Raw genomic sequence first — 27031 nt, 5'->3', positions numbered from 1 at the left:
ACAGGGCTCACTTAAGAAGTGTGATGAAGTTTCATAACTTGCTAATAACAATAAATAAGAGTAGGGAAATTAAAAACTAGATACATTTGCTGGGGTACAGTTTGAAGGGCAGAGCTGCTATCAGCAGACACTGGTCCAATCCACAAAGTTGCTCTTCTCTGTTTAATATTTTTTAATTGGCATAAAATAGAATACTTTTTTTTTAGTTTTCATAGAATGGTAGGAGTTGGAAGGGACCTTTAGAGATCATCTAGTCCAACCCCCCTGCAGAAGCAGCCCCACCTAGATCAGGTCGCACAGGAACATGTCCAGGTGGGTCTTGAAGACCTCCAAGGAAGGAGACTCCACAACCCTTCTGGGCAGCCTGTGCCAGGGCTCCCTCACCTCAACAGTGAAATAGTTTTTTCTTATGTTTAAGTGGAACTTTGGTTCTGTAAAGTCACAGAATTGATAGAAACCAGGACTAATGAGACTGTGTGCATATTGGAAATGAAGCTGCTAATGATTTTGCTGTGGAGGTATATGTACTTAGAAAAGTTTACATTGTGTTTTTTTCACAGTATGAACTGATATAGAATGAGTAAATGAATTTACAGTAGATTTTTCAAAGCCCTTTTTAATTAGGACCAAAATATGAATATTTAAAACATTACATGGGAGCCTTAGCTGTGAAAAAGCCTGTAAGCATTCTGAACATTCCTGCTATTTTTGTGTAGCTGTTTGTTTATAAACTAAAAAAAAAAAAATAGGAGGAAAAGAATAAACACTTTTAGACATACAACCATGGGAATGGATCAAAGGAGGAAAGAACAAAAAACCTAGGGTAGATCATACTAACAAGTAGGTCTGGGTCAGTCTGGACATATAGCCAAGATACATAAAGGAGCAGATGGAAGAAGCAACACTCAGAGAAACAAGGTGAGTTAAGACTTCATATGCAGATCCCTTGTGGACATATTTCTATTGTGGGCCTTTATCATTTCAGTTACCTGTCTTTTCCTCTCTTGCTCTGTTACTGATAAAAGCAGGCTATGTAGTACCCAGTCTTTCACAACTCTAAAGGAATACTGAAAAGAAAAGGTTGGGGATAGGAATGTATCAATAAAGCAGTCCAAGAGAAACATTATCATGCAGTTACCTGTTAGCCTTTGCAACTCCATTCTGTATTCTCCCCCTGAAAAGTTATAACAAACACTTAATAACTTAGTTTAATATGTAAACACCAAAAATAAAGAAGAAAAGTATGAAAATCCAGAATATTTCAAGAGGTATGGCTTACCTAGGTAGAAGCTTGTCAATTAGAGGACAAAGTAAGAGCATTTATTCTGGTCCTGCCTGTTGCTGCAGCTGTTATGTGAACAGCAGAACCATAAACAGTGTTATCAAGCATAGACCTGCATTTCGTCATGGGTACAAGGTAAACAATAACCCCCCTCCCCTCCCTTTGTTGCAGAGAAGGACACTTTTGGGTAAAATGGTCACTGAAGAGAGTACTAAAAACAGAAGTCTATCATATACAGTACTTTAAAGCATGTTGAAAGCAATTCTTTCATATCTAGTTTTAATATATTACAGAATTGTGAGGTTTTTTTGCATTACCTGAGGCAGTTACCCAGTCCAGAGGGTGGCTGCTGAAGACCCAGAATGCAGCAGAACATCTTTGCCCGACGGTGTTATATATACATATCTAGGAGAACATGAAGCAGTATTTCAAACCATTCCCCTGCATTTCAGAACCTGGGGAGACTAAGAAAAGCTGTCCAGTTAGGCAGGGCTAAGTAGCACCTTGCAATGTACAGCAGTGTAGATGCTCAACTTCCCCTCTGTAAGCACTGTACTACAGCAGGTGATGGGGTAGCACCATGAGCTGGAATCTAGCTTCTGTCTGCCTTTGATTTCACCAGAATTAGCACCTCGAGGAACTGGAAAGTTTAGCTTTAAAGCAGTTGCAGCATATGAGACCTTGAAGGGAGGCTCAGAGAATTCAGCTATCACAATTAACCTCTACTGAGTCTAAAAGACTGACCTAGGCTTTGAAATTTAGCTCCGGTAACTTTGGTATCAAGAAAACATTGAAAAGCTGTCATTCAATATGTTAGCCTAGTTTTTCATTTTTTTATTACCTTTAAATCAGTGTTAGGCACTGCCTGACAGAATTCTGGGCTTTGAGTTATTTGGTCTATGATAACCATCTTTAATACAAAACTACATTTTTGTTTGTTATTAATCTCACTGTGCCAGACTACAGCAGCGAGAGCTTCACTTTGCAATTTCCTGCCTCCTGAAGATACTCTTCCTGCTTTTCAGGTTCATGTTATTAATATAGAGTTCTTTATAACTCTAACAGAGGGAAACAAAAGTTTCCTCTTGTCCTTTGATATTAGAATAAACTTTATTTCCCCATAATAGTATGCAAATATTTCCCCTATCCAGGTATTGACATTTGAATGAAAAAGCATTCTTTTCCAGCAATGCTACTCACATCATATCCTATGACAAACTCATCATGTCCAGCCATGAAAACTAGCCAGGGAATTGTAAATATCTAGCAGGTCACACCCAGTCTAATGAATTTAACTGTTAAGAGTTTGCTTTGTTTTTGAAGGAGGTTGTTCACTTGGCTTCATCCCTCTTTTTTCTTTTAATAAACTACAGCAAATTTGGGAAAATCTGCAAAACAAAGGAACTGTGAGTGTTTTAAACAAACAAACAAATAGTAGCTTAATGGTCTTTCTTTTCCCCACCAAAAATAGCTCAGTTGTCTTTGATGTAATTTTGTATACTTCTCAGCTTGCCTAGAATAAACAGTGCAGTAACAGAAGTGTATTGAAAAACAGAATCTGGTCTGACAAGTTCTCCTGTAGCGTGTGCTCCCTAAATGTTCATGGCCTGCCAAGCCCTGAGCTCTGTTGCTGAATAGAATGACCCTCTCCCTAAGGGTTCTGGAATGCTGGATTTAGACCATTTCCTAATTTTATATTTTGTGTAAAAGACAGCAAACAGCAAAACACAGTTGTTTCTTCATTGTGCAGTGCCTGGGGCCATGTGCTGAACACTACTGATTCTTTTCCCTCTGAAGAGAGAATTTTGAAATTGCTTCCTCAGCTTTAACATGGCCCTCAAAGGCCTCAAAGCAATATAGGAACAGTTCTAGAGGTACTTGTCTATCTTTACAGCAGCTCTGTGAATTACAGGTTTGAGTCACCCAAATTTTCCACAGGGGAGCTCTCACCTAGTAGGAGTAAATGAGACATTAATTTCATTAATTTTGGGTGGCCCATTTGAAACAATAGCTTTCAAACTACTATATAGTGCTTTCTGGGTTCAAGGGTAGTTTCTAACTTTAGGCATATATGTATTTAAAGCATACAAGCTCAAATTACAGAAGTCAGGAACCTCAAAAAGAAGAAATACAGTAATAATGGCTACCAGCAAAAAAACCCAGGTATAAGTCATTCACCATTGCATTTCAAAAACATTCTCTGACAAAGACATGAATAAATCATACTGCTCCAGGGAATAAGTGCTTTAAATCTCATTTCTCTTTCTTCAACTCCTACTTTCTAGTTGCTGAAACAAATTGAGATGAAGGTTCTTGGAAAACACATCCTCTTGGTAAACAACTTGATTCTGTTCCCTTTATTGCACGGTCTTAATTCATCCCCAGACTACCATATTTATTCTTATTACCTACGAGCTCTACCTATAGACAGAAATTGTATTGTGTTAGACACTATGCAAAGAGAGAAATAGATGATCCACATGACAGATGACTTAAAATGTTAGCTTAAGACAAGTAACAACTGGCTACAGTGCCAGAGGAGTTCAAGGAAACTGCACAGGTCAGCGACATAAGCCTTAGTCTCAGCTCACCAGCAGCTCAGCTGTTGTTAAATTTTTGGTGGGCACCTTTGGAAAGAACATTTGAGGAAAGGTTTGAAGACAAAGTTATTGCAGTGTTTGCATGTCTGTGTGCATTTCTCCACACTGTGGAGTCAGGAGGCAGGCATGGAATAACGAATTAGCAACACAGGTTAGTACTGTGACTGAGCAGAAGTTTATCCTCATGGCAGCAACCAGACCAGCTGAATGTATTCTACTGTTTCACTACGCCTGCTCACCTACAAGCATTTTTTGGAAGTATGGTCTGAAAAGAAAGAAAAAGAGTATGTTCTTCATGAAATGGAAGTCACATTTACTTCAGCGCCCTTTAAAGAGAAAACTCCAATCAAGAAACTCAGCTCACCTCAGATTCCTACCATAATGCTGCTGCTTAGCCTGGAGGATGAAACCTCTGAATTTATTCATGTATTATTTACATAATTGTACATAACAAAGGGAGCTAGAGCAAAATTGAGACAGAAAAATACAGTCTAGGCATTTGGGAGTCAAGTATCCATGGCTAACTTGGATGGCCTCTCCTGGCCAGTCAGGCTCAATACGCCTCTGGTCCCGGGGTGGGTGATCCCGCATAGCTGAAGGGCTCAGCCACAGCTTCCCTGACAATGGGAAATCTTGGGCAAGCTTAATGATAGGTTTTGCCAGCTGTCTCTCCTGCAACTATATTATTAATATTATAAGCGTCATAACAGCGAGGATGAAAGTGTTGGCTAGGGCTAGCATTTATCTGGGACTCCCATTAATCTGCATAGCCATGAGATTTTCATATCTGAAAGATGCCTCCTTCGTTAGGGCTGAAGTTGTTAGATAAGTTGTTCTTCCTGAAACGTATGTCAGCTTTGTGGCAGAACGATCATAGCAGCAGTGTGTGATGCCAATTTTTCACAAAAATATACAAAGCTTTCCTACAATAAACCCCACCTACAAGAGAGTAAGGAAAATGAAATCAGTGAGGACTTTCTCCCATATTATTTCTGCCACAGAATGTTTCCCTTACTGTTCCATGAGGGGAATGAGGTTACCCCTCCACAAGGAAGGTTTTGAGGAGCTTTCCTTAGTGCCCAGGAATGCATGCAGAGCCCAAGAAGGCACTGTACTTTTGAGACCAGTCACATGGAGCCCATATGCTCCTGCCAGATCAGATGCTCGCTCGAGGCAGCTCTATCAGAGCCAGGCAATCAGGAACTCCCTATGTTTGTGACGATGCCGTATCTGATCCCTTCCTTCCCGGATATAAATAGTTTCATTCTGAAAAGCAGCCAGTGAGATATTTATCATAATTTCATGTTGCTATTTTTAAAAAATAGATACACAGTTTTGTCATGCACAACTTCCAACAGGAAATATTTTCAGTTTGTGGCAACATGACTTACTGACCAATTCATACCCCATTTAGCATGTTTTGTGATGGTTATCCAAGTTAATATGGACCATTTAAAAACATCAGTTTGATAATTATGAAGTACTTGATACATTTTGATGATTTTCTGCCTCATTATTTCATTGATTATTAGTAATTGACAAGTGAATTTAGAGAACATTTCAACTAGCAATGCTATTTTTTAGCCTGTGGACAGACTTGCTTATGTTAATATTTAATATCTCTTATGAAGGAACAATTCTGTCAGGACAATTGAGCTTGCTCACCTTTTTGCCTTAGTTATACTGAAGGTACAGTATAGTTGATTAGTTGATTCATGAAAATTACACCTACAATTATTAGTATTTCCTGAACACATAAGAGTGACATTCTTTGGATTCTGTGCATTTATTTTGTCAAACTTCACAGAGAGAGTTGAAGAGTAAGAATATTATCCCTCTGTGAGTACTTTCAATGGTTTTCATTATTGTAGTTGTCATGGAATACACATCAAAGGAGTTACAACCTCCTCATCAGGTGACAGAAGCTAGTTAAGCATATCAAGAGAGGAATATCCTGTGTAGCAGCAGAACTACTTGCAAATGGCTATATTAAGTTTGTCCAAATTACCCCACAGTACTGTTGAAAGACATTAGTGACAGCCCACTCAGATATAGAAGTGCACTGGCTTTAGCTTCAATCTCTCCTTTTAAGCAGCAATGCCTTTTGCATCCCTTCCTGTTCACTTCCTAACTAATATCTTTCTGATGGTTTTTGAAAGCATTCATTATTGCTGGTGAATGTCAACTGTTTCCAAGAGTGGCCTAGTTGCTTACCCCAAATTTTGCAATAGGCCATCACCTGCTTTGCATTTCCACGAAGTTTGCACTGATGGTAAGTGAAAGAATCAAATCCAGATCCTCCACTTGGCTCAGCTAAATGGTCTAAGAGTAATTAAAAGCTGAGAGTGAGGCAATAGGGATACACCCTGTTTCAGAGTAAAATCTAGCATTTTCTTTTCAGCCAGAAGAAACAGCCATGTTGGATTATATTGCCTTTCTCAGGAAAGGGATCGTGTACTTCACTAGGATGTAACGTGGCATGTTAAGTGCTTGTAATTGGTGTGGTTTTGCTGAAATATACAGTGTAAGTAATTCTTTTGATTTAAAGAGTAAATCAAATTAAGATTTTTACCAAACCATGGCTTTCTTCCAGCTTATATCTTTCAAAAATAAATGTGGTTGCTTAACAATAAGCTACAAAGGACAAAATACACATTGCTGCTCACCCACGCTTTCCTAGTAACATAGACATAGACAAGTTTAAGATGCAAACGAAATATAGCCTAGAATCACAGCCATTCCCTAAAAAAAGTATGAAAGGAATTTAATGTACGTGAAAATTTGAATAATTCAGTTGAAAGTTTCTACTTCATCCTCTGCTGATGTCAGATATAATGATGTCACAACAGCTGTTTGTGGTAATGATTCACACCATACAGAAAAGCTGTGTTCTGAAGCAAAGGTTAAGCAGTAGGAAAGAAAAACAATTTTTATGCAAGTAATTGCAGTGTAGCGTGCTGATATAATTTCTGCTTAGGACTTGATTTACATGCTACTATAAAGCTTTCATTCTAACTTTACACACCTAATAGCAAGCAGAACACATTTTTCTAGTTTAGTTGTAGGTTTATTATAGTATTACAGAATTATTTCTATGTAAACACACACCACAAACTACATGGTGCATCTATATTACATGAAGTCTATGTTATTCTAGGCTTCCACTATTAAAATAGGTTTTTGTAACAAAAAACGAGTACACAAAATCTTGTGCAGAAGCAAAACTGTTTAGAAATACAATTGCTCAAGCTTTTAAGTAATGTGTAACAGCTCTTTAATAACTAGTCCAGATGCCATTCACCCTAAAGTGATATTTACCAAGCTGTCTTCAGCAGCCACTTACTTCACTTTATTATGGCTATGTAAGGAAAAAAGTGCTCCAAACATATGAAACAGTATTTACTATGTTTTTTGTATGATGTTTAGAGAAATCTTAGTAGTTAATAAAAATTACAAAGAATCAACTCAGTTCATGTTTTTATACTCAAAGTTTAATTAAGAATTTTGTTTGAGAATGTTTTGTGAACAACACAGGTGACAGCTATCTGTAACAACTTTTCTAAGAAGCTGTGTACTTCTATTAGTTCAATATTTCCTTCTCAATATTTGGTTGTGTCAATTTCCTCTGAGAATTTAGAGGGGACAAAGGAAAAGAAAGGGACCAGAGGGGTTGTATCTGAAAAACAGTCCTTACTCATTTGTAATGTAGATAACTTTGTGCTTCTCAAGTTCTTCTATGTCATGCTCCAGTTGTTTCAACTGTAATTCCAGCTTTTCTTTACGTAACTTCTTGGATATGGTGTCTATTTGTACAGGCAGACCTTGAAATTCATGATACACTTCCTCCCACTTCTTTTTCAGCCCCTAGAGCCATGACATGGAAAGATATGAGAAAAACTTTCTTCATTAACAATTATATGTACATAAACTACTTTGAGGTTCTGTTAATATTGCATTTGAGAAGTGTCACTGCAATGTTAAAATAATAGCTAAATATATGGATAATGTTTAATCATCTTAATTGTACCAAATTAATGAAATGCTTAAAAGTCAAAGTAGTTGCCACAGAAAGAATTTTGACTCATTCTCTGCAATGAAAGGAATGGTCTTTAAAACACTGCGTGTCTTGGAGAGAAAAAATTACAGTCTTTAAGAGGCAACGAATTAAGAATTAAACTAGCCAGTTAAGGACAAGCTACAAAAAAGCTAAACTGAAAAAAAGAATGATAGAGTCATAGAATGGTAGGGGTTGGAAGGGACCTTTAGAGATCATCTAGTCCAACCCCCCTGCAGAAGCAGGTTCACCTAGATCAGGTCGCACAGGAACCTGTCCAGGTGGGTCTTGAAGACCTCCAAGGAAGAAGACTCCACAACCCCTCTGGGAAGCCTGTTCCAAGAGTCCATGTCAATGTGTCTAATAGTCAACTCTGTAGCCTACCAGAAACTCCAGTCCTCAGTATCTTCAAGAAAAACTGCATGTGGTAAATGAAGAGTGACTCTTCCTTATTCTATGTAAGAGACTTTTTATGCTTTCAATGATTTACGGGTAGGCAACTGTCTCATTGTATCTAATGCTAATATGCTCACCGAGGAACCACTAGGCTTCATAAAAGATGTCTCAAAACTCCTGTTACTCCAATGCCTTCTTTTCTCAAAAATGCATCAGGAATTATCTTACAAACTGCACTGCAGAAACCCCTTCCCCATAAACAGCAACCTGGCTATCACAGATAGCACCACGTCACACACAGTGGTTACCATAAGTAACCACAAGAATACCAATACTTGGAACTCCAGCCAAAATTCAATGGCAGTTTCAGTTCATCTCACCACCAACTTCATTTTCCATAAAAGAGAGTTTGCTTGGACCAAACAGATCCCACAGGACTTTAACTTCTGTGAACTGCTTTGAAAAAATAGTTGCATTCTCTTCCTAATCTACATTTACAATAACATCTGTAGGCAACTTATCATGTGGACTAAAAAACCTGTCACTGACCTTACCAACAGTAATTTTAATAACTGATATCTCCCTTGAATGCTGCCGTGTGAAGAATTACCTCATTGTGTCTTTTATTCATATATAAAAGCCCAGGACTAAAACTCAGTCTAAAAAGACCCTCAGACAATCAGCTGAACCATGCTGATAAAGGTGTTAATTCAACAACCCACTTTTCTCCCCCAACATATGCTGAATGGATCCACACGGTAATAGAAAAAGAAAGTTTAAAGCTTGTCTCTATGTCCTCATAATTGCTGCAACAATTACTCTTATTTTCTCTACTCAAGAGAATAACCAAAATCTACATATATTATATTTGCATATATGGGGATTTAGTTTATTCAGAGCATCAAATGTCCTTATGAAAACTGTATGGGTGAATTTAACAATCACACCTTCTACAAGGAACTACAGCAATGAGTAAACAATACAGTATCAGCGAGAAAATACTTTTACAAAACGACTTTGGCACTTAGTTCTAATTTCTTGGAAGAGACCACAAAGTATCTTTGAAAATGAAGAGCTGAAGTTCTGCGTAGTTCTCTTGGGAACTAAGTATTTTAGCTTCCCTCTGTAACTAAAATCAGATTTAACTGAGACTGAAATTATGATCTGTTGTGATTTTCAACCTCATGTCCTTCTCCACTATTAAGCACTTTTTCTCTCCAATTGGCTAATTGGCTAACATATTGAAGTTAAATTTAAAGGAATTACTCTTAATACATATTTAGCTTTGAAGATTGTTGCTTCTATTTCAGAACTCAAGCTTAAAAACTTGCCTGGTTTTGACCACTGTATGAATTGATTTAATAGAAAAAAAAGACTTCTCACAGCCATCATTTCCTAAGAAAAGCACACTTTAAAATATGAACTCATATTTTACTGATTCAAAGCAGTGTATTTACTGCATAGCAATTTTTGCTTTTTGTGTATTCACAGTAACCATATAAGTGCTCTCCATAAAGGTTATTCCAACAGTCTTCATATGCAAATATCTACACATACATGAAAAATCCCGACCTCAACATGTGAGACTTAGAGCAACAAATCTGTTTATTTACTGTCTTGCAATACTACTTGTCGTTACAATACAAGGCTGTAAAGTTCTTAAAGCTCTTAGCTCCTAGTCTACCACGAGTCAGATACAGTTTTTGCACATATATGGTAATGAAAAGAAATACCTTATTTGTAAAACTGTCATAGAAGAGTCATTCAGAGCTTCTTTTAAGTAAATGTTCTTTATGTACATGAGTAAAAACTAGTTTGCACATCACTGAAAACAGTGAATTTTAAAACACATTAAAGCATTCACAACAATTTATCCCCACAGAGTGGAGAGATCAAAAGCAGATGATGACTCCCTTCATAAAAATCTCGCTCACAGCTCCTCCAACAGCAATGTAATATGCTGACCATTATTGCTATGTGCTAGATAACAACTGAATATCTAACTCTATATAAGGAATTCTAATACATGTTGGATCAGGGAGAAATATGTACTGCATTTATCAACATTCTCTTTATTGTCATAAAATCCCAACCAAAGTAAGCATAATGGAGAGTTCAAAAATGTTGGCACATATTATTTCCCTTTATTTTTCTAAGTTCATGAGGCCTGATTTTGTTCTCAGACATCTATTGCCACGTATTCTTTCAAAACAGATAGCACACATGTGTTCACTAGCAATGGCAATTATTTTAAAAGACAGGAATTCCCACATGGCTACAGCTGAGCACTGGAAGCCACATAGCCTGGGGGGACAAATTCCTCCAGATAATATAACTGTATCAGTAATTTGCCTCATGAAAGTGAAAACTTCTTTTTTGGGAAAATAAAAGTAATTAATAAAAACAATCTGAAAACATTTCAATTAAAAATATGTAGGTGTATGCTTGTATCTTAAAAATGCAGAGCAAAATTTTAATCAAACTAAATGCAGAACTGTGAGCAGCTGAAATCACATGCCTTTTTGCACATATATTCTTGTTACATAGTTAACTTGCTGGACCGTTGATTTGTCCCATGCCTTTCCCAACACAAAAATATCTTAATCTTCACTTAATCTTGCTGTTATGTCCTTTACATTGCTGTCAATGCAATACCCTCACCTCTCTCACATACCCCTTCCTAGCTTCTACTGCTTGCTGCATAAGCAAGAGATTCTCCTGGCTATTTTGGATCATGCTGATCAACCAGTTAATCTTTGCCAGTGTTGGACACCGTATTTTCTCTCTAGATATTCTGCTGCATTTTTTTTTTTAGTGGAAATTTAGCATCTTGGAGATGTGCATGTATCTGCTAATTTGTTTCAGGTAGCTGCTAATGTAAGTTACTAAGGGACAGACTGATAAATAGATATCACCATAATTTAAGCTTCATTTTCATAGGAAATTTGGCTAAAATGTGGTCATGAGAAATTCCAGTTCAAGGATGAAATGTACTTTTAAAGTCTCTCTTTTCTGCCCTTCTTCTTTTATGGCATTATTTCTCTTTAGAAAATTCATGCCATAAAAACTGTATGAAAGAAAGTATCGAAAACAGCTGGACAACATACATTTTTTCCAATCATTGTTCTGTGAATATATTGCAATTTAATTCTGTGTCGTGTTTTTGTCACATTTTGAAGTGTGACCTTTATGTCATGCTTTAGTCATCAGGGTCACAATGTGAAGATAGAAGCTGCCAATGAACTGGCAATGTTATGCATCAGCAAAAGAAAAGCCATTTGTATTTTCCCATGATTCACGACTAGAGATAACTGCCACTAAACCAGTATAGGTGATTTTCTCCATTCCTCTGATGTTTCAATGAAATTCCAAGTCATTAAAGGATGAGAGGAATCGAACAGAATAGAAGCAGTTGTAAAACTGGACTAAAACTGTAGCTAGATCAGCGCCTCTCAGTTCAGTTTACAACTGTTCTACAGCTCCATCTAGTGAAATAGTAGCTAACTCATATGCCTCGCTTAAAAAAACTCTAGTATACATTTATTATTTAATGGATGTATGTTACCTTACTCAATATTTTGTACCCCTTACTAATTACACAAAATCTAAATACACACCTGCACAAGACTTTTCCTTTCCTCATCAGATAGCCGTTTCATGGCTTTTGTCTTGAGATGCTCCGAGACATTGGCCTCATATTCCTTCTGAGCTCTCTTAATTTCTTCATTTCTCCGTGTTACATATTTTGGTGTAACACCATAATCCTGTAAGGGCAAGGAAGAATTTTCTTTAGTGTGCTTTTAAGAAGGAAACAAAGACATACCAGTCATCCATAGTGTATTACATTTGCAAAGACAGCTTGAAATGGAATTTTGTGCTAACAAGGAATAAAATCGAAAATCCCCGTGTATCAAACATGATTGGCTTTGTAACCTGAGTAAAATGTAGAAACAATTCCCCTCAATTTCTTTTTGTAATCTTGTAAGATACAGAATCCAGAAAGCAAAATATCTGTTTATAAGAGCTGATAGTTGATTGAGGACTTAGAAACCTATTAAATACAGCAAGCTATTTTACATTTTTACATGGTTTCAGATTCTGTGCTCTGAAACACATTCCTTAGATACTTACTTTGAAAGGCCTTCCTATATCCTGATTTTTGCTGAGCATTGCATGCCACAGAAGGGTGTTAATAGCGTTAACACATACATGAAAATTAGACTAGTTAGGAATGATAAACTATCCCATACTGGACATGGCAGTTACGTTTTTGAGAGGAAAACTAATTCCTGGATATCCTTGATGTACTTGGGGGAACACATCTATTTTGCCTTATCCTTTGTAAAATTAAAACTACCTAGCTCTGCCAGAAGGTACTGGAGTCTCCCTTCTTTCTCCCAAATGCAAAATGATTCACAAATCTTTTAGTGTTGGGTAGCACTATAACTAGCATTGTTTATAAATATCTTTAGCCATGCAAAGGTACTGCAAGAACTGCAGGTTCACTTTTATGCATCTTCTGTCAAGAGTTACGTCATATATCATGTCTCTTTTTGCATAATGCTCCATCATGAGTTACCTGTTTAGTTAAGTCAGATTCCTGATACATCTTGTTTTCCTGAGTAGTGGAATGGATTGTTCTTATGTTTGAAGGAGATTGTCTTTAAAGGCTTTGCTTTTCAGAGCTATCTCTGTACCTCCTAGTCCCCTGAATAAGTTGAAGTTTGCTTTCCTGAAGTACATAGTCTGTACTTTACCACCTGCTCCCCTGAGGAGGAGAGGATCTTGAACTACTTCATGGCTTGTGCAACTAACATTACTATTGATTATCACACTTCTGACTAGTTCTTTCTCATTTGTAAGTAACACATCCAGAAGAGCATGAGCACTGATTAGGTCATCCCTCATCTGTGTTAAGAAGCTGTTGCTGACAGCTTCCAGGAACATTTTTTGATTGCTTTCATCCCATTGTGTTGTCCTTTCAGCAGATACCAAGGAGGCTAAAGTGTTCTGTAAGATGCTGCACTGTTATCTGAAGATTTCCTCAACTTGCTTAAAGAGGTTTCATTCAGTTCCCCTCCTAATTGGATAGTCCATAACAAACACACTTCTAACACTTACTCTGATCCTGAGGCTCAACCATCCTGTTGCCAGTTCCATAGAAGTGCTCCATATATTTGAACAGCTTCTTCATTCAAACGGCAACTTGTCCTCTTCTTCCCTGCCTGTTTTTCCTAAAGAGCTAGCATTCATTTACCACAGTCTCCTTGTTAGATTCCTGGGCTACCAATGCAACACATATGCTAATGCTTTAGCAGCATCATTCTGCCATTTTTTTTGCTGACAGAATAAGCAAGTGGATACAGAGCAAAGGCAAGGCACAACTTCAAAGCCAGTGATTCCTCCTTGTTGAATTTCAAAGGTCTATCACAAACGGCAATGGTATCTAAATATCTCAAAAAGAATCATAAACATTCAACAGAGAACCTAAAATAGACCTTGCCACTAGTTATTTCCACCACCATTTAATAAACATTACCTTTTTAAAGATATATTTTGGAACAAGTCCTGAAGTTTCAAGCAGATACTTTTCTCCCTGTCTTCTATCAACATACATAGGTTGAGCCTTCTTAGGCATTCCAGTGATAGCAGCAACTGCATTTGCAGTTATAAAATTCTTATTACTTTTAATTCCCATAACTGGATGATCTGTCCTCCGTGGCACTGATAATGCAGGCAATTTCTTACTATCTTCTTTTTTTCCTGTGAATTGAGCATGCCAACATTCTCAGCAATAACCACAAAGAGCTTTGCAATTTAATTTTATTACATTAAAAAAAGTCCAAGAATTATGTCCAAAATTACATAAAAATACAAACCAACTGTATCTATAATGAAAGAATTGACTGGGAATGTGCTATGATGAAAATTAGTATGCTTGTTTGGCATAACAGAACTTTCATAACCTAGGAAATACTGTGTTGTTTTAGATGGGCTTTCCTTACATCACTGATTTCCTCTTAACTGCAGTGCTGTGGGACTTAAAAAAAATGTAATTAAGACTACTTTTACTAAAGATGCTTATGACCAGGGTCTTTAGGCATTAATGGCCTTGCCCAATCTCTCCTGGGCTATCCAGACATAATAATTTGATTTGAGTTGTCTGAGTTCATGTTCTTCATTGTCAGAAAATAAGTGTAACATCACAAATAACAGCTCATTCCTACAACACCTTGTTTCTCTGATACTGACCCCAAAAACTAGTGCTTTCCTGGGTTTTGTTTTTACAACATGATAAGTTTGCATAATGCAGTACTGAAGAACACAGACCAAAATTTCTAATTCTCTTAGAAAGTGGTTTTGGAAATAAGACCTCTGAGGCTTCTCAGTGAGCACTGGCTCACCGTTATCTGCAGTACACTGGTGCACACTCGCTGTTTTGGGAGTCCTCACTTCTTGGCTAAAAGGACTGCTGGAGTCCAGTAATATAACAAGATTCATCTGGAGGCTAGGAAACACACCTTTTGTAAGTCAGTGGTGAGTAATCAGAGTCTTAAAGGAATGACACTATCCCAGACTTTAGGGGGGGAAAAAAAAAAATCTTTTTGTTCTGTCCTTGGAATCCATTTTTTAACTAGTTGGATCAAATCCAGTTTTGAAGGTGTCACAGGGACCAAAAATACCACACCATAATCCCATTTAGACAACTGGTTAAATTCCAAGTGATGGAAGTGCCATGCTTTAAAAGAGGTGATTAAGCACTGTAACTTCTCTGAGTTAGGTATGAAATTCCATCGATAAAAGTACAAGAAGTCTCTGAGTTAAGGATACAGAAATTACTAGTCTGGATTGAAGCTGTGGTGTGTCATAGCAATTGTGAGGCTCCAGTACATTGACTCCAAGTGGAAACACTGAAGCACATATTGCCATTATGAAGTCCTGAATCCAGAAATTGAAATATCGTGAGCTGCTTTTCTGAGAAAAAATGAGTCAGAGTGATGTATCTCAATCTATAGCAAATTTGAAGTAGATAACACTAATTTTTTAATATAACTAATTAGAAGGGATCTTATGGAGTGCTCCAAATTATTGGTGAACCAACTTTCTTTCCTATGTCCATCTAAAATGCTAGTGTGGCAATTTAACAAAGTCTGTGAAGTCTTTCTTCAGAAATGACCCAGGATGCCTACAGGACCTCTGGGACCAAAGCTTACCTTAAGGTGCTAACAATCCCCATTGCCTGTAGCATTAAGCCTCCAAAGCCTCCTGGGACAGCCTGTATTTTCATTTGCATGTGCCATTCAAATTTGAGTGCTGGACTTCTATGTTATTTTAGAGAGTTTGGTTGGTTTTTTTTTTTTTTATAGTCTACATCAAGCCTTTCTAATTTTCCAGGCTAAAACCAATTTTAAGCTGAAACTTTATAACTCAATTACAAATTCTGATAGCAACATACTTAGAATTTCAGCAGCAGTAAGAAGGTCACTCTGCCCTTGAAGAACCAGCCATGACATTAACATTGTCAGCTCTTTATACCCAGCATTATGGTTGTGTCCAAAGACAGGATAGATTTTGCAACAAAATATTCCAATTTTCTTATTTCTGTGACAGGCAGCTCTCCAGAAAATTCTATGCTTTGAATACTACCAGCAAATTTAATGCTACAGGATGAAGAGCTAAAGAGATGGTGGATTGAGTGCTGAAGAGTAGAAGCTGTATGTTGCATACAACATCAAGAAAGACACACATACTTTTTCCACATCTCTTCAAGCATTAAAAATTTAGTTCACTTTTAATACTCCCATTCATGTTGTTTCCTTTAATGTTAATGATCAGTTGCAGAAAAGAATGATGTACACATCTAAACTATGTGATTACAAATTGAAATATCAGCAGGATAGAACATACCAATGACACATCTTCAGCATCTGGATAGCTGCAGCCAAAGAGACCTATTTGTTCTTTATATTTCAGCTAGTTCTGTATCACATGACAGTAAAAACTTACTGTATTCTGTAATCACATATATAAACTCCTTGTTGCTTGTTTCAGTGTTTTACACACACACACACACAAACACACACACAAAGAAATATCTTTGTAAACTAGAGAAATAATTTTGGTATGACAGATACTGTAAAGAGAACAAGAGAAACTGCTCCAGCATACAAAAATTGTTATAATTGTTTTAAAACAGTAATTGTCCATAACTGTTACTTTCAACATTAGTTTTGTCAATTTTAAAACTAAAAAATACATTGTATTTCATATCTTTCATGTCTATGCTTACTCGCTGGTAGCTTGGGTTCCTTTGAATGTTTCTGCAGAAAATTTTTTGGAGAAGGCACTGCAACTTTTGCTGGTCCCATAGTTTTACACGGAGCTTTGTTCTGCTGTGCTTCAAGTTTCACAGATGGTCTAAATATGGATACGTACCTTACAGATTAAAAAATAACAATAAAGAAGGTAAATGTCAGAAGAATATACATTTTTGCAGTAGTTCATGTCATAAGCTTAAGCCATTTTGTTTTGGACTCTCTCCCAAATAAAGGCCATCATTCATTCAACCTGCACTGACAAGTGTTTTTTTCTGATTCTAAAGTTAGCTTACTCCTTCCTTCTTTTGTGACTTCAAGGTCAGGATCATCAGAGTCTGGGAAATGGTTCCTGTACGCACTGGTCATATAAAAACTGAACATAGACATTCTGAAACCCTACAAAACTTAAATATTAGGAAGAAACTGCTTTGAGTATTGCTTGCATTAATTAATTATTTTTATGAGTTTGTGAATTGCATATTTTTTAATAGTTTTTTTTTTAATATGGCTACTTGTTTTATTCAAAAGTGCATCCAAAATATGCAGCTTTTGTGCATCTACAGGAAGATAGTAATCATAAACCTACTTTGCTAGATTTTTCACTATTGAAAGTTTGTAGTATGAGAAGGATGCAAATATCTATGTTTTTCAGTTGTTTCCAAAGCTGCAGCTGCAGTATCTTGTAGGGCCTTACAGAGCAATCAAACACATCTAAAGAAAAGCTCAGCTGGCTTCAGTAAACAGGAGATCTGTATTGATAATGAGAAAATTCATTGCTTCATTCTATGGGGCAAATGTATTTTAGAGGTATGTAAAACCTCATCTTTCAGAAAGCATGTCAAATGTAGTGGAGAGTTGGACAGAATGTCCTTGATTGTCAGTTTATAACTGTCCACTGTGTCACTGTCTCAATGTTCCTGTTGAACCATCTGTTACAGACTGTTATAAGAGATTATATGAGATGGATGACTGCTCTGAAATAGCACAGCAAACTGTAGATTGCACAGATCCCAGCTGATTCTATGAATCTATGATCCTGAACTGTTGCAATCGGTGGTTTTGGCACCAACTAAAATGTCTAATGTGAAAAATCAGTAAGGGCTCAGACGTGAAAAGCTGTATGCACACGGGATGCACACACTGCTCTTTTGGTGTAATGTTGCATATGGCACTGTAACTTCTGCTTTCATCAAAAGAAATGCAAACATGTGCTCCAAAAGAAGCCAAATGCTGATCATTAGCTGATTAGCAGTATTCTGCCTCCATCTAAAGGACTGAGCTCTCACAGATGTTTTCCCGAGGGAGCAGAGCTCCCTGCTCCTGAAGCTATGGCTACCTCATTTCACCTTTTAAAATCTCTTCGTTGTTAGGAAACATGTCATATTAATTTATTGTAGACAAAAGCTGATGAACAGTTGCACTCTTCTTTCACAGAAAAAACTCCCATCCAGTGTTTATAAATAAAAGCTATTCCATGTTTTCAGGTAACGAAAAAAAAGAACAAAAAAGATTACATCTGCTGGAAATACTGAAATAGTATGAAAGCAACAATGTACTGCTGGGCCAGAGAATGGGAATAGTAGCACTGATAAAAGCCTTTCTAGGTGAAAATAAGAACACTAATAAAAGCTTTTGTATGTGAGCTGCAAAGGTCTGATATATGTATTTGTACTTGATCATAACATTAGAACATGTAAGATGACTTCATAAAAAATGTGGAGCTATATTGTCTTCTGGAGATTTTACCTCCAAAATCAGAAAGAGGATTATGTACAGAAGGTTATATACCTTTCCAGAAATACCTCTAATTTGAAGGAATGAAGTTGTGGGGTTTTTTTTCTGTTAAATTCATGGCAAACAGCTATAGGCTTAAGCACAAACCCATCACATTCACAAACAATTGCATTCCTCGCTGTTTGCCCACAGTGGCATTGCAGCCACAGAGTAGAGAAAGTCAGGGACTTTATGAGGAGCTTGACCTAGGAAGGTGCAGACAGTCTTGGACAAGAAAGTGAAAGAGAAAGTATTGCATTTATTACATTTTGCCATAAAGTAAAGAGATCCTTTATAGACAGCTGCAGGCATTCCCCTTGGACAAAGAGGTGTGGCAGTTAAATCTTTTCAGTGACTTTTCAGGCCAAGAAAGTGGCTAAGTGCTGTCATACATGAATAACACATGGGTTAGAGAGGGTTGCAAGGAAGAAAACATGCAGAATCTGAAGGTGTTTGTTATTTGTTAAGGGGGAAAAAAGGCTGTATATTTGTAAGAAGACAGTTACTATCCCTTAGGTGTTATCTTGGGAAAATGAGGATGCTTGCTGTGATTTCATAAGTAGCACTTGGGTCAGTTGAGAATGAAATATATATCAGTTAATTAAAAAAATAACCAAACCCAAACAAAAATGCCCTAGATGTTGTATGTGTTAGTTAAAACTACTCAGATCATGCTATTAGCCAGAGTCAACACTGTTGTTACCAGATAGTTATTTTCCACCTTCAAACCAAAACACGAGGCGAGGTAGCAGCAGAAGTCATTGAGATCAGAAGGAGATTTAGTCAGGTTGCATCTAACCTAAGAAATACATTGTCTAAACAGAACATGATGATCACTGAGTATCCAAATGCCTGAATGGTATTAGGGTAGGAATGGATTTAGTGCGCTGTGTGCCTTGCCCTACTGTCATTTCATTTTCCCCCGCCTGCCAAAAGCATCTTTAATTCACACTGGAAACAACAAAAAGATGTGTGGTCTATTTTAACATGGAAAAAGTTCAGAACTAGGAATCTCACAAGTCTGAACATTTTTACCTGAAAAGGAATAACTATCTTTGTTCTAAGGAGTGTCACTGACATTACTGCTCATTTTAAAGCTATTCATTTTAAAGCTATTACACCCTACATTAACCTTTCCCTGAAAACGTTCACTGTAACAGCTTGCTTTCCTATAAAGCAAGAGACTTGGAAAAAAAAAATCCACCTTAATTTTTGCATAGAATTTTACAAAACTCTCAGAGAAATTAATACTAGAGGGACAAAAGGCCTGTTTTAATGTTTTTAAGGTAAGGAGTGAGAAAGAGAAGGAAAAGAAACAATGTCAGAACACATCTGACACATGAAAGGAACGAAAGTGTGGCACTGAGAAAAAAAATGAATTACAAAAAAAGATGGCAGTGAGCTGCTCACTGAAAAATTGTTGTGTGAACAGCCAAGATGTCATGTGGTTACTTCTCATGGAAATGGTGCTTTGTACATTCTTTGTCATAGAATCATAGAATGGTAGGGGTTGGAAGGGACCTTTAGAGATCATCTAGTCCAACCCCCCTGCAGAAGCAGGTCCACCTGGATCAGGTCACATGGGAACACGTCCAGGTGGACCTTGAAGACTTCCAAGGGAGGAGACTCCACACCCTCCTTGGGCAGCCTGTGCCAGGGCTCCCTCACCCTCACAGTAAAATAGTTTTTATCTGACATTTAAATAGGACTTTTTGTGTTCCAGCTTCATCCCATTACCCCTGTCAATGAACAACATGGCACTGAAGACACTAAATCGAATCATCAGCTCATGGAGCAGGCTGCAAGCCCTCAGGTGTTAGTTAGTGACTCGTGAGGTGGAGTGATAACTACGCAAAAATACAAACCTTTTATTTTGTAAAAAGCCGTGTACTTGTAAGATGTATTGCCTTGCCAGAACCAGCCACTGTCCCTGCAACGGGCACTGTCACACCCACGTACCTGGGAGGTTTGACAGGCTTTTCCTCGGTGCGAGGCAGTGGGTTATTGATGCTCTTCTGGGCACACTGCGTCCCCATCCTCAGGCCAGGGACGCCGGGCACGAACACGCGCCCACTTCGCTACGGGGTCCTGGCGTTTCCTCCCTGTCCGCAGCTCCCGTCCGCCTCTTCCTTGCTCTCGGCCCGCTTGGCGAGCGGCTCTGGCAGCCGCTGTTGTCCCCTCCGTTACCAGGGACACGCGTTGCTAGGTAACAGCGGCACGATGGCGCGGAGCCCTGCTCCCGGCGGAAGGCGGCCAGCCGCAGGCAGGGGAGCCGCGCCCGCGACGGGCCCGCAGCCGCGCAGCCGCACTTGGCGGAGCTGAAGCTTGGCAGGGCCGACTCAGGGCTGTTTGACTGCGCATGCGTGAGCGCCGGCGGGCGGAGACGCGCGTGGGTGGGGCGGGTAGGCGGCTGCGCATGCGCGGTGGGGTTGGGGGGGGCTCGGGTGAGGCTGGGGAGCGCGCGCTACCTGTGGCAGCTGTCGCCGCCCCCGTCGGTACGTGCGCGCGCGCGCCGCGCTGGAGGCGCCTCAGGGCGTGGGGAGCCGCGCCGGGCAGCGGGGATGGGGCGGCTCGGGGCAAGGCAAGGCGGGGCAGGGCACAGCAAAGCCGAGCAGAGCCGAGCCGAACCGGGCCGCCCACGGCCGCACATTCCCGAGGGCAGGTGGGAGCCCGGGGCTGCGCCGGGCGGGCGGGCGCGACAGCCCTGGCACCGCCGTGTCGCGTTTTCCCGGTGCTGTGCGACGCGGCCCGGCCCGGCCGGCCCCTTTCTCTCACTCGCGCTTTGACACCTTCGGGGCGTCGAAACCGTGAGGCGAGAGGGCGATGGCGATGCGGGAACCTTTGCAGGAGCTTGGGCTGTGGGATGGTCGTGAGAAGGCTGAAGTTGAGTGGTTTACATTGGGGTTATTACTTTTTGCGTAAAAGCAAAGAGGAAAGTCCAATGGAAGTCGTCTAGTGTTAGTGTTTTTGAAATAGGATAATTATCGATCTTGACTTACCTTGAGCTACTTTTGGTAGCTGCAAACTGCTACAGGCTTGTTTGGTTACTGAATTTAGACCTTATGCTAAGTTGTTGTAAACTTTGTGTCTGTACCCCTAATAGAGCCCAGTTTTCACAACTCTTGTCACCGTCAGTGATTGTTAAAATTGTGGGTAATTGCTAATGATCTGCAGGTGCTGCCAACATCCAAGTGCAGGGTTATGGTGTATTGTCCAATGTCATTGGAGGTGCGGATGTAGACTCTGCTTCAAAAATACTTCCAGTGTTTTTGCGTGGGGCTCATATCTAAAGTTGGATGTCTTGGTGTTCTGACTCAGTTGGTAAACTCTGCTAGTGGTAAGCTAGAACTCTGGCTGCTTTTACTGTAAAGTTTTTCCAGTTAAAAAAACATTTCACAGAAACAGACTGCATTCAATGGTTACAGGCTTTTGTACACATCTTTATGTGGGTGCAAAATTGGAATAGGTGGAACTGAGTAACTGAATAAAGAAATCCCTTGCAAGTTTTTTCACCAGGTTAACTAAGTGGTTTTCAAACAATACTTAAGGCCTAGACTCATAAAACAGTCCAGATGTTACCTCCAGCAGCTGCTTAGTGCATACCAGGTGACCGCACTTCAAAGTGGTAGTGCCACGAGACACGTTAGGCAGGCTGGTATGGTGGGCACGGTTTGTATTCCTCTAGTTTACATGATGCTTGGAATGATTCTTCACATTCAAGAAATAAAAATCACAAAAACATTGCCTCTTAAATTTATTTTTAATTCCTGACTGTAATTTACTTACACCTGGAACTGTAATGGAAAGATCAGATCTCTTTCTGACCCTATAGTGAGTACATCCAGAGCTGGTATGCATTACTGCTGCAGTAGAGCTTTAGAATGATATTGAATAGTGCAACTGCATAGATTCTTTTTTAAAATAACTATTATAAAAACTTGTCTTTCATCTGTGTAGGATGATTCCCTTAAACTTTACAGGGACTGAGAAAAACCTATACAGTATGATATGACTACCTTTAGTGTATGCCTTGTGATTTCAGCATGTTCGTTGTGTCATAGTGCTGGGTGCAAACACAGAGACTTATGGTTTGCAAGCTCATCTTTCCATCAGAAGTGAGCAAATGCAAAGATTTAATAGAAGTACTTTGGCTTTGTAACATGGGATAATGGCTTGGTGAAGACAGGAAACTGTAAAAGACTTGAGGTACACAGTGCTATCTAGAGCAGTTCCCACTGGGTACTCACCTGCCTTCTACTGCAATTTCAGGCCACCCTCTGCTCTTCACAGTGATAAAAGGCTGTTGGACTGGAAAGCACCTAGAGAAAAGGCACCAAACAATTGAAGGATTTGGAAACTGCCTGTAATGAATTCCTTTAATTGTCCTATTATTCTGTCTTGACTAATGTGGTGAAACACTTTCTCTTTTTTTTTCCCCACTAGTAAAAGTAGCTGGTACATGAACAGAAATATTTTAATAAATGCTACAAAGCAAACATCGGGGTGCTAGCACCTAGATTGAGTCAGGGTATTACAAGGAAGTTAGTTATTGCTTTACTTCAAGCATTTTTAGTCATGAACAATGAAAAATTAACAAATAAGTAACAATGAAAAATTAACAAATAAGTAACAAAGTGATACTTATTTGCCTACCTAAAATGAAAAATGACTCTGTAGGGATTTTCTGTGAAAATCTGTGATTTTTTTCCCCAACACCCAATTTTATGAGGATTCTGAGAGTTCTTCCCTTTTTGCCTTAAATATCATTGTACAAATCACGTGCTGTAATTCATGCTGATACTGATGTTGATTTCGCTAAGCAAATAGAACATTGAGAGCTTCTTGCTTAATCTTTTTTGAGGGTAGAATGTTTTCATGACGTGTTCTTTCTCTCTCTTTTCACAAACTGCACTCAATACAATTCCATTGTAGGAGTTCTTCACAAATTACTTGATTGGTTTGCCATCCCTTCAGAAGAGAGTTGGATGCAACTCTTCCAGCCTTGCTGTTGCCGAAGTCTGTGAGTTTGCTATGTGTTTAAGTGGGTCTTGCCTTTGTTTTTTAAGAAAGAAAGTATAAGAAATCAATTGGGAGGTGGGACAAATGGATATTTTGTCAACATTTGTATTACAAGAAGGTAATTTAGTTAATTGTCATTATTTGTACTTAAAAATACACCTACTGGAGGAAAAACTGGTTTGTTCTGAATTCCTGTAAATAATACAATTTGCAAAGAGTATTGCAGTGTTAGGTTTGTATGCCTCTGTTTACCTTGAAGACATGGACTGTTTGAAGTTGGATTTGGCAGTGGAAGTGAGCTGGAACTATGCAGGAGAGGGAAATGAGTCTTATTCTGAAAAATACCTCCCTGGCATTGATGAAATCATAACTGGATTTATGTTTCAGTTCTTGTTGTTCTGAATTCCATACCCTTTAGGGTTTTTTGCTATATGTTTGCTGAAAGACTAATTACTGTTTGTCTTTGTTTTTTTTTTTCTTTTGAAGTGGTCAAGTGGATTGTCAAGTTGGCTTGAAAAATAAAAAACCAAACCAACCCAGCAGAAGATGTTTCACGTTGGTCGGTATCGACCTTTAAGACTAATAACCCAAACCAGTCTTTCAAGCATGTGTTTGAAACTGATGCTTTCAAGACCTGTTGCATTTGCACAGGTGTGGAAGTCATGTTTCTCAAGATATTCTCTTGTTGGAAACAAAAATATTATCCTGATGGGACCTCCAGGTGCTGGGAAAACATTGACTGGGAGAATAATAGGTCAGAAACTAGGTTGCCCTGTCATAGACATAGATGACGATGTCCTTGAAACAACCTGGAATATGAGTGTGTCAGAAAAACTGCAGGATGTTGGTAATGAGCAATTTTTGGAGGAGGAAGGAAAAGTCCTGTTGAAGTTTTCAGCATCTGGAAGTGTCATTTCCCTTACTGGGTCCAATCCAATGCATACTGCTGGCATGCAGCATGTGAAGAAAAATGGGATAGTTGTATATCTGGATGTACCCACAACAGTCATTATGAGCAGACTGAACTCAATGAAAGTGGATCGCATTGTGGGCCAGTCTCCCGGTGTTTCTCTCAAGGACATACTTGAGTTTAGAAAACAATTCTACAGAAGATGGTATGACATCCGTGTTCTTTGTGGAGGGGATATTGCGGCAGAGGCTGTAGCAGAAAAGGTACTTGATGCTGTGAAGAGATACCAAAACTCAGAACTGGAAACTTTCATTTCAACTAGATCTGGAAGGAGTATGGAAAAAGACTCTCAGAAATATTTCAGTGATGTTGTTACTGAGGGCTTAGCCCCTGATGGAGGACTCTTTGTTCCTGAGAGAGGACTTCCAAAATTCACTGCTGGAGAATGGCAAAGCCTAATAGAAGCAACTTACACTGAAAGAGCCCAGGTAATACTAGAAAGATGCATACATCCTGCTGATATTCCTGCTTCTAAGCTGGCAGAAATTATTGCAACTGCTTATGGAGAAAACTTTACTTGTTCTAAAATCGCCCCAGTTAGGCATCTGACAGGCAATCAGTTTCTCCTTGAGTTATTTCATGGACCAACAGCATCATTTAAAGATTTTGCATTACAGATGGTGCCACATATATTTGCATACTGCATTCCTAGAAGCTGCAATTACTTGGTTCTGGTGGCTACTTCTGGTGACACAGGGAGTGCTGTCCTAGATGGCTTTAGCCGTCTCCACGACACTGACAAACAGAGAATTGCGGTGATGAGTTTTTTTCCTGAGGATGGAGTAAGCCCAATTCAAAAATCACAGATGATTGGCTGTCAGAAAGAGAATGCCTGGGCAGTAGGGGTCAAATCTGATTTTGATTTTTGCCAGACAGCTATAAAGCAAATCTTTACTAATTCTGATTATACTGGCTTTCTTACAGTTGAATATGGAACAGCTTTATCTGCAGCAAACTCTATAAACTGGGCACGTCTACTTCCTCAGACAGTTTATCATGCCTCTGCATACCTTGATCTTGTTCATCAAGGTATTATTCCTTTTGGAAGCCCTGTGGATGTTTGCATTCCCACAGGAAACTTTGGCAACATATTATCTGCCTTGTATGCTAAAATGATGGGAATTCCTATTAGGAAATGTATTTGTGCTTCTAATGAAAACAACATTTTGACAGACTTCATAAGAACAGGTGTTTATGATTTGAGGGGAAGAAAATTAATTCCCACTTTTTCACCAGCAGTGGATATTTTGAAGTCCTCCAATCTTGAGCGATACTTGCACCTGATAGCTAATGGAGATGGACAACTGGTGACACAATTATATCATCAGCTGGAAAGGCAAGACCACTTCCAGCTAAGGAAAGATCTACTTGAAAAGCTTCAGCAGGACTTGGTGGCTGGATGGTGCTCTGAGGAGGATTGTCTAGCTGCCATTCACTCTGTATACAGTACTACAGGATATATTTTGGATACACACACAGCTGTTGCTAAAGTAGTTGCAGATCGGTTACAAGATAGAACTTGCCCAATTATTATTTCATCTACGGCTCATTATTCGAAGTTTGCACCTGCTATCTTGAGGGCCTTGAGGATTGCAGAAATAAACCAGAATCCACTGAGTCAGCTTCACTTGCTGAGTTCTTACAGCCCACTGCCTCCAGTCCACTGGGGCCTATTAGAGACCCTGAAAAAGAAGGGGAATGAGGACCACCAGGTCTGTGCTGCTGATATGAGCCTGCTGATGTCCCATATAGAAACCTTAATTCAAAATCATTTTCTGAAAGTTTTCTAAGCAAATGATCAGATGTCCAGTGTGTCAAATGAGATACCTTTGTAACAAGCTGCATGTTTTAATAAAGTCGTGATTCATCTGGCCTGTGTCCAGTCCACAACGTAAGGTTTGCAGTTTTATACCCAGTTGTCAGGTTTTCAGCAGTACTTGTAAGTAGTGCGTGTCAGATCTCTAGCAGTGGTGAAAGGTTGGGAATTGAGAGTACAAAAGACTAGAATACTTTCTTGTAGGTCATACATAGTTGAGATGCCAGTACTGCTGGCTTTCCTTGGCACTGCAATCCCCTTCAGGAGCCCGAACTGTACGTCGTGGAAAGTGGAAGTCTGATCTTTCTGAAACTAATAGCTCTTGTTCTGTTGCAAGAACAATGTGATCATTTGTTCAGTGGGTAATTAATTAAACGTTAAGTCACTTCACTCAGGACACCAGAACATAATAGCATATTGTAATGATGTTCTGTTACTAATGAGGGTTGATTTCACTACAAACATTGAAGTACACTTGCATTGTTAATCCTTGAACCACTCAGTTTGGTGGCATTCTGTCTTGTATGATGTTTTTTATGTATTGTGAGACTGGTGTTTATGTAAAAAAAAAAAATGGATCATGTTGTTTTTCACACTTTTTTCCCTCCTATTTTCCTGTGTAAAACAGAATCCTTCATTCAGTATTTTTAATATTTTTTGAGATGTGACTTTCTTGCAATGTGTTGTGATCTCTTTCTTAGTTCTTTTCTATTTGAACTTTCAGCTTTAGAATCCATTTTTGATGCCATAAAAGAATTTTCTAGTAGTGGCAGCAGCCATCTCCTTAAGTAAGGACCAGAATA

The 27031-nt window shown here is 38.8% G+C and overlaps 2 protein-coding genes across 4 annotated transcripts; one reads left to right on the top strand and one right to left on the bottom strand.

Moving 5' to 3' along the window:
- Positions 1-7548: 7548 nt before the first annotated feature.
- On the bottom strand, positions 7549-20459 carry ENKUR (enkurin, TRPC channel interacting protein). Its single transcript, XM_010198539.2, has 5 exons — positions 20383-20459; positions 16623-16768; positions 13872-14095; positions 11950-12096; positions 7549-7746 (listed from the first exon to the last, which is right to left on the bottom strand). The coding sequence occupies exons 1-5, from the start codon at positions 20457-20459 to the stop codon at positions 7573-7575; spliced, it is 768 nt and encodes a 255-aa protein (XP_010196841.1). The 3' UTR covers positions 7549-7572.
- A 398-nt stretch (positions 20460-20857) lies between these two features.
- Positions 20858-26794, top strand: THNSL1 (threonine synthase like 1). 3 transcript variants are annotated; one of them, XM_061996861.1, is made up of 4 exons: positions 20858-20918; positions 22693-22786; positions 23356-23443; positions 23929-26794. In XM_061996861.1, exon 4 carries the CDS (start codon positions 23989-23991, stop codon positions 26200-26202), a length of 2214 nt encoding a protein of 737 aa, XP_061852845.1. In that variant the 5' UTR covers positions 20858-20918; positions 22693-22786; positions 23356-23443; positions 23929-23988; the 3' UTR covers positions 26203-26794. The 3 variants fall into 3 exon arrangements, with proteins under 3 accessions (XP_061852845.1, XP_061852846.1, XP_061852844.1); XM_061996860.1 differs by lacking the exon at positions 20858-20918 and adding an exon at positions 21034-21085; XM_061996862.1 differs by lacking the exon at positions 22693-22786 and having other exon boundaries at positions 20865-20918.
- Positions 26795-27031: the final 237 nt, after the last annotated feature.

Source organism: Colius striatus, chromosome 5 (genome assembly GCF_028858725.1).
Source record: "Colius striatus isolate bColStr4 chromosome 5, bColStr4.1.hap1, whole genome shotgun sequence".
NCBI lineage: Eukaryota > Metazoa > Chordata > Aves > Coliiformes > Coliidae > Colius > Colius striatus.
This window is presented reverse-complemented; position numbering and strand designations above follow the sequence as displayed.

Excerpts from the sequence above, each read along its gene's own strand:
- ENKUR (XM_010198539.2), bottom strand. The coding sequence starts at position 20,459 with ATGGGGACGCAGTGTGCCCAGAAGAGCATCAATAACCCACTGCCTCGC. Across the intron at positions 16,769-20,382 it reads AAGCCTGTCAAACCTCCCAG|GTACGTATCCATATTTAGAC; the intron begins GTACGTGGGTGT and ends TTAATCTGTAAG. Across the intron at positions 7,747-11,949 it reads AAAGGAAAAGTCTTGTGCAG|GGGCTGAAAAAGAAGTGGGA; the intron begins GTGTGTATTTAG and ends TCATGGCTCTAG.
- THNSL1 (XM_061996861.1), top strand. The coding sequence starts at position 23,989 with ATGTTTCACGTTGGTCGGTATCGACCTTTAAGACTAATAACCCAAACC.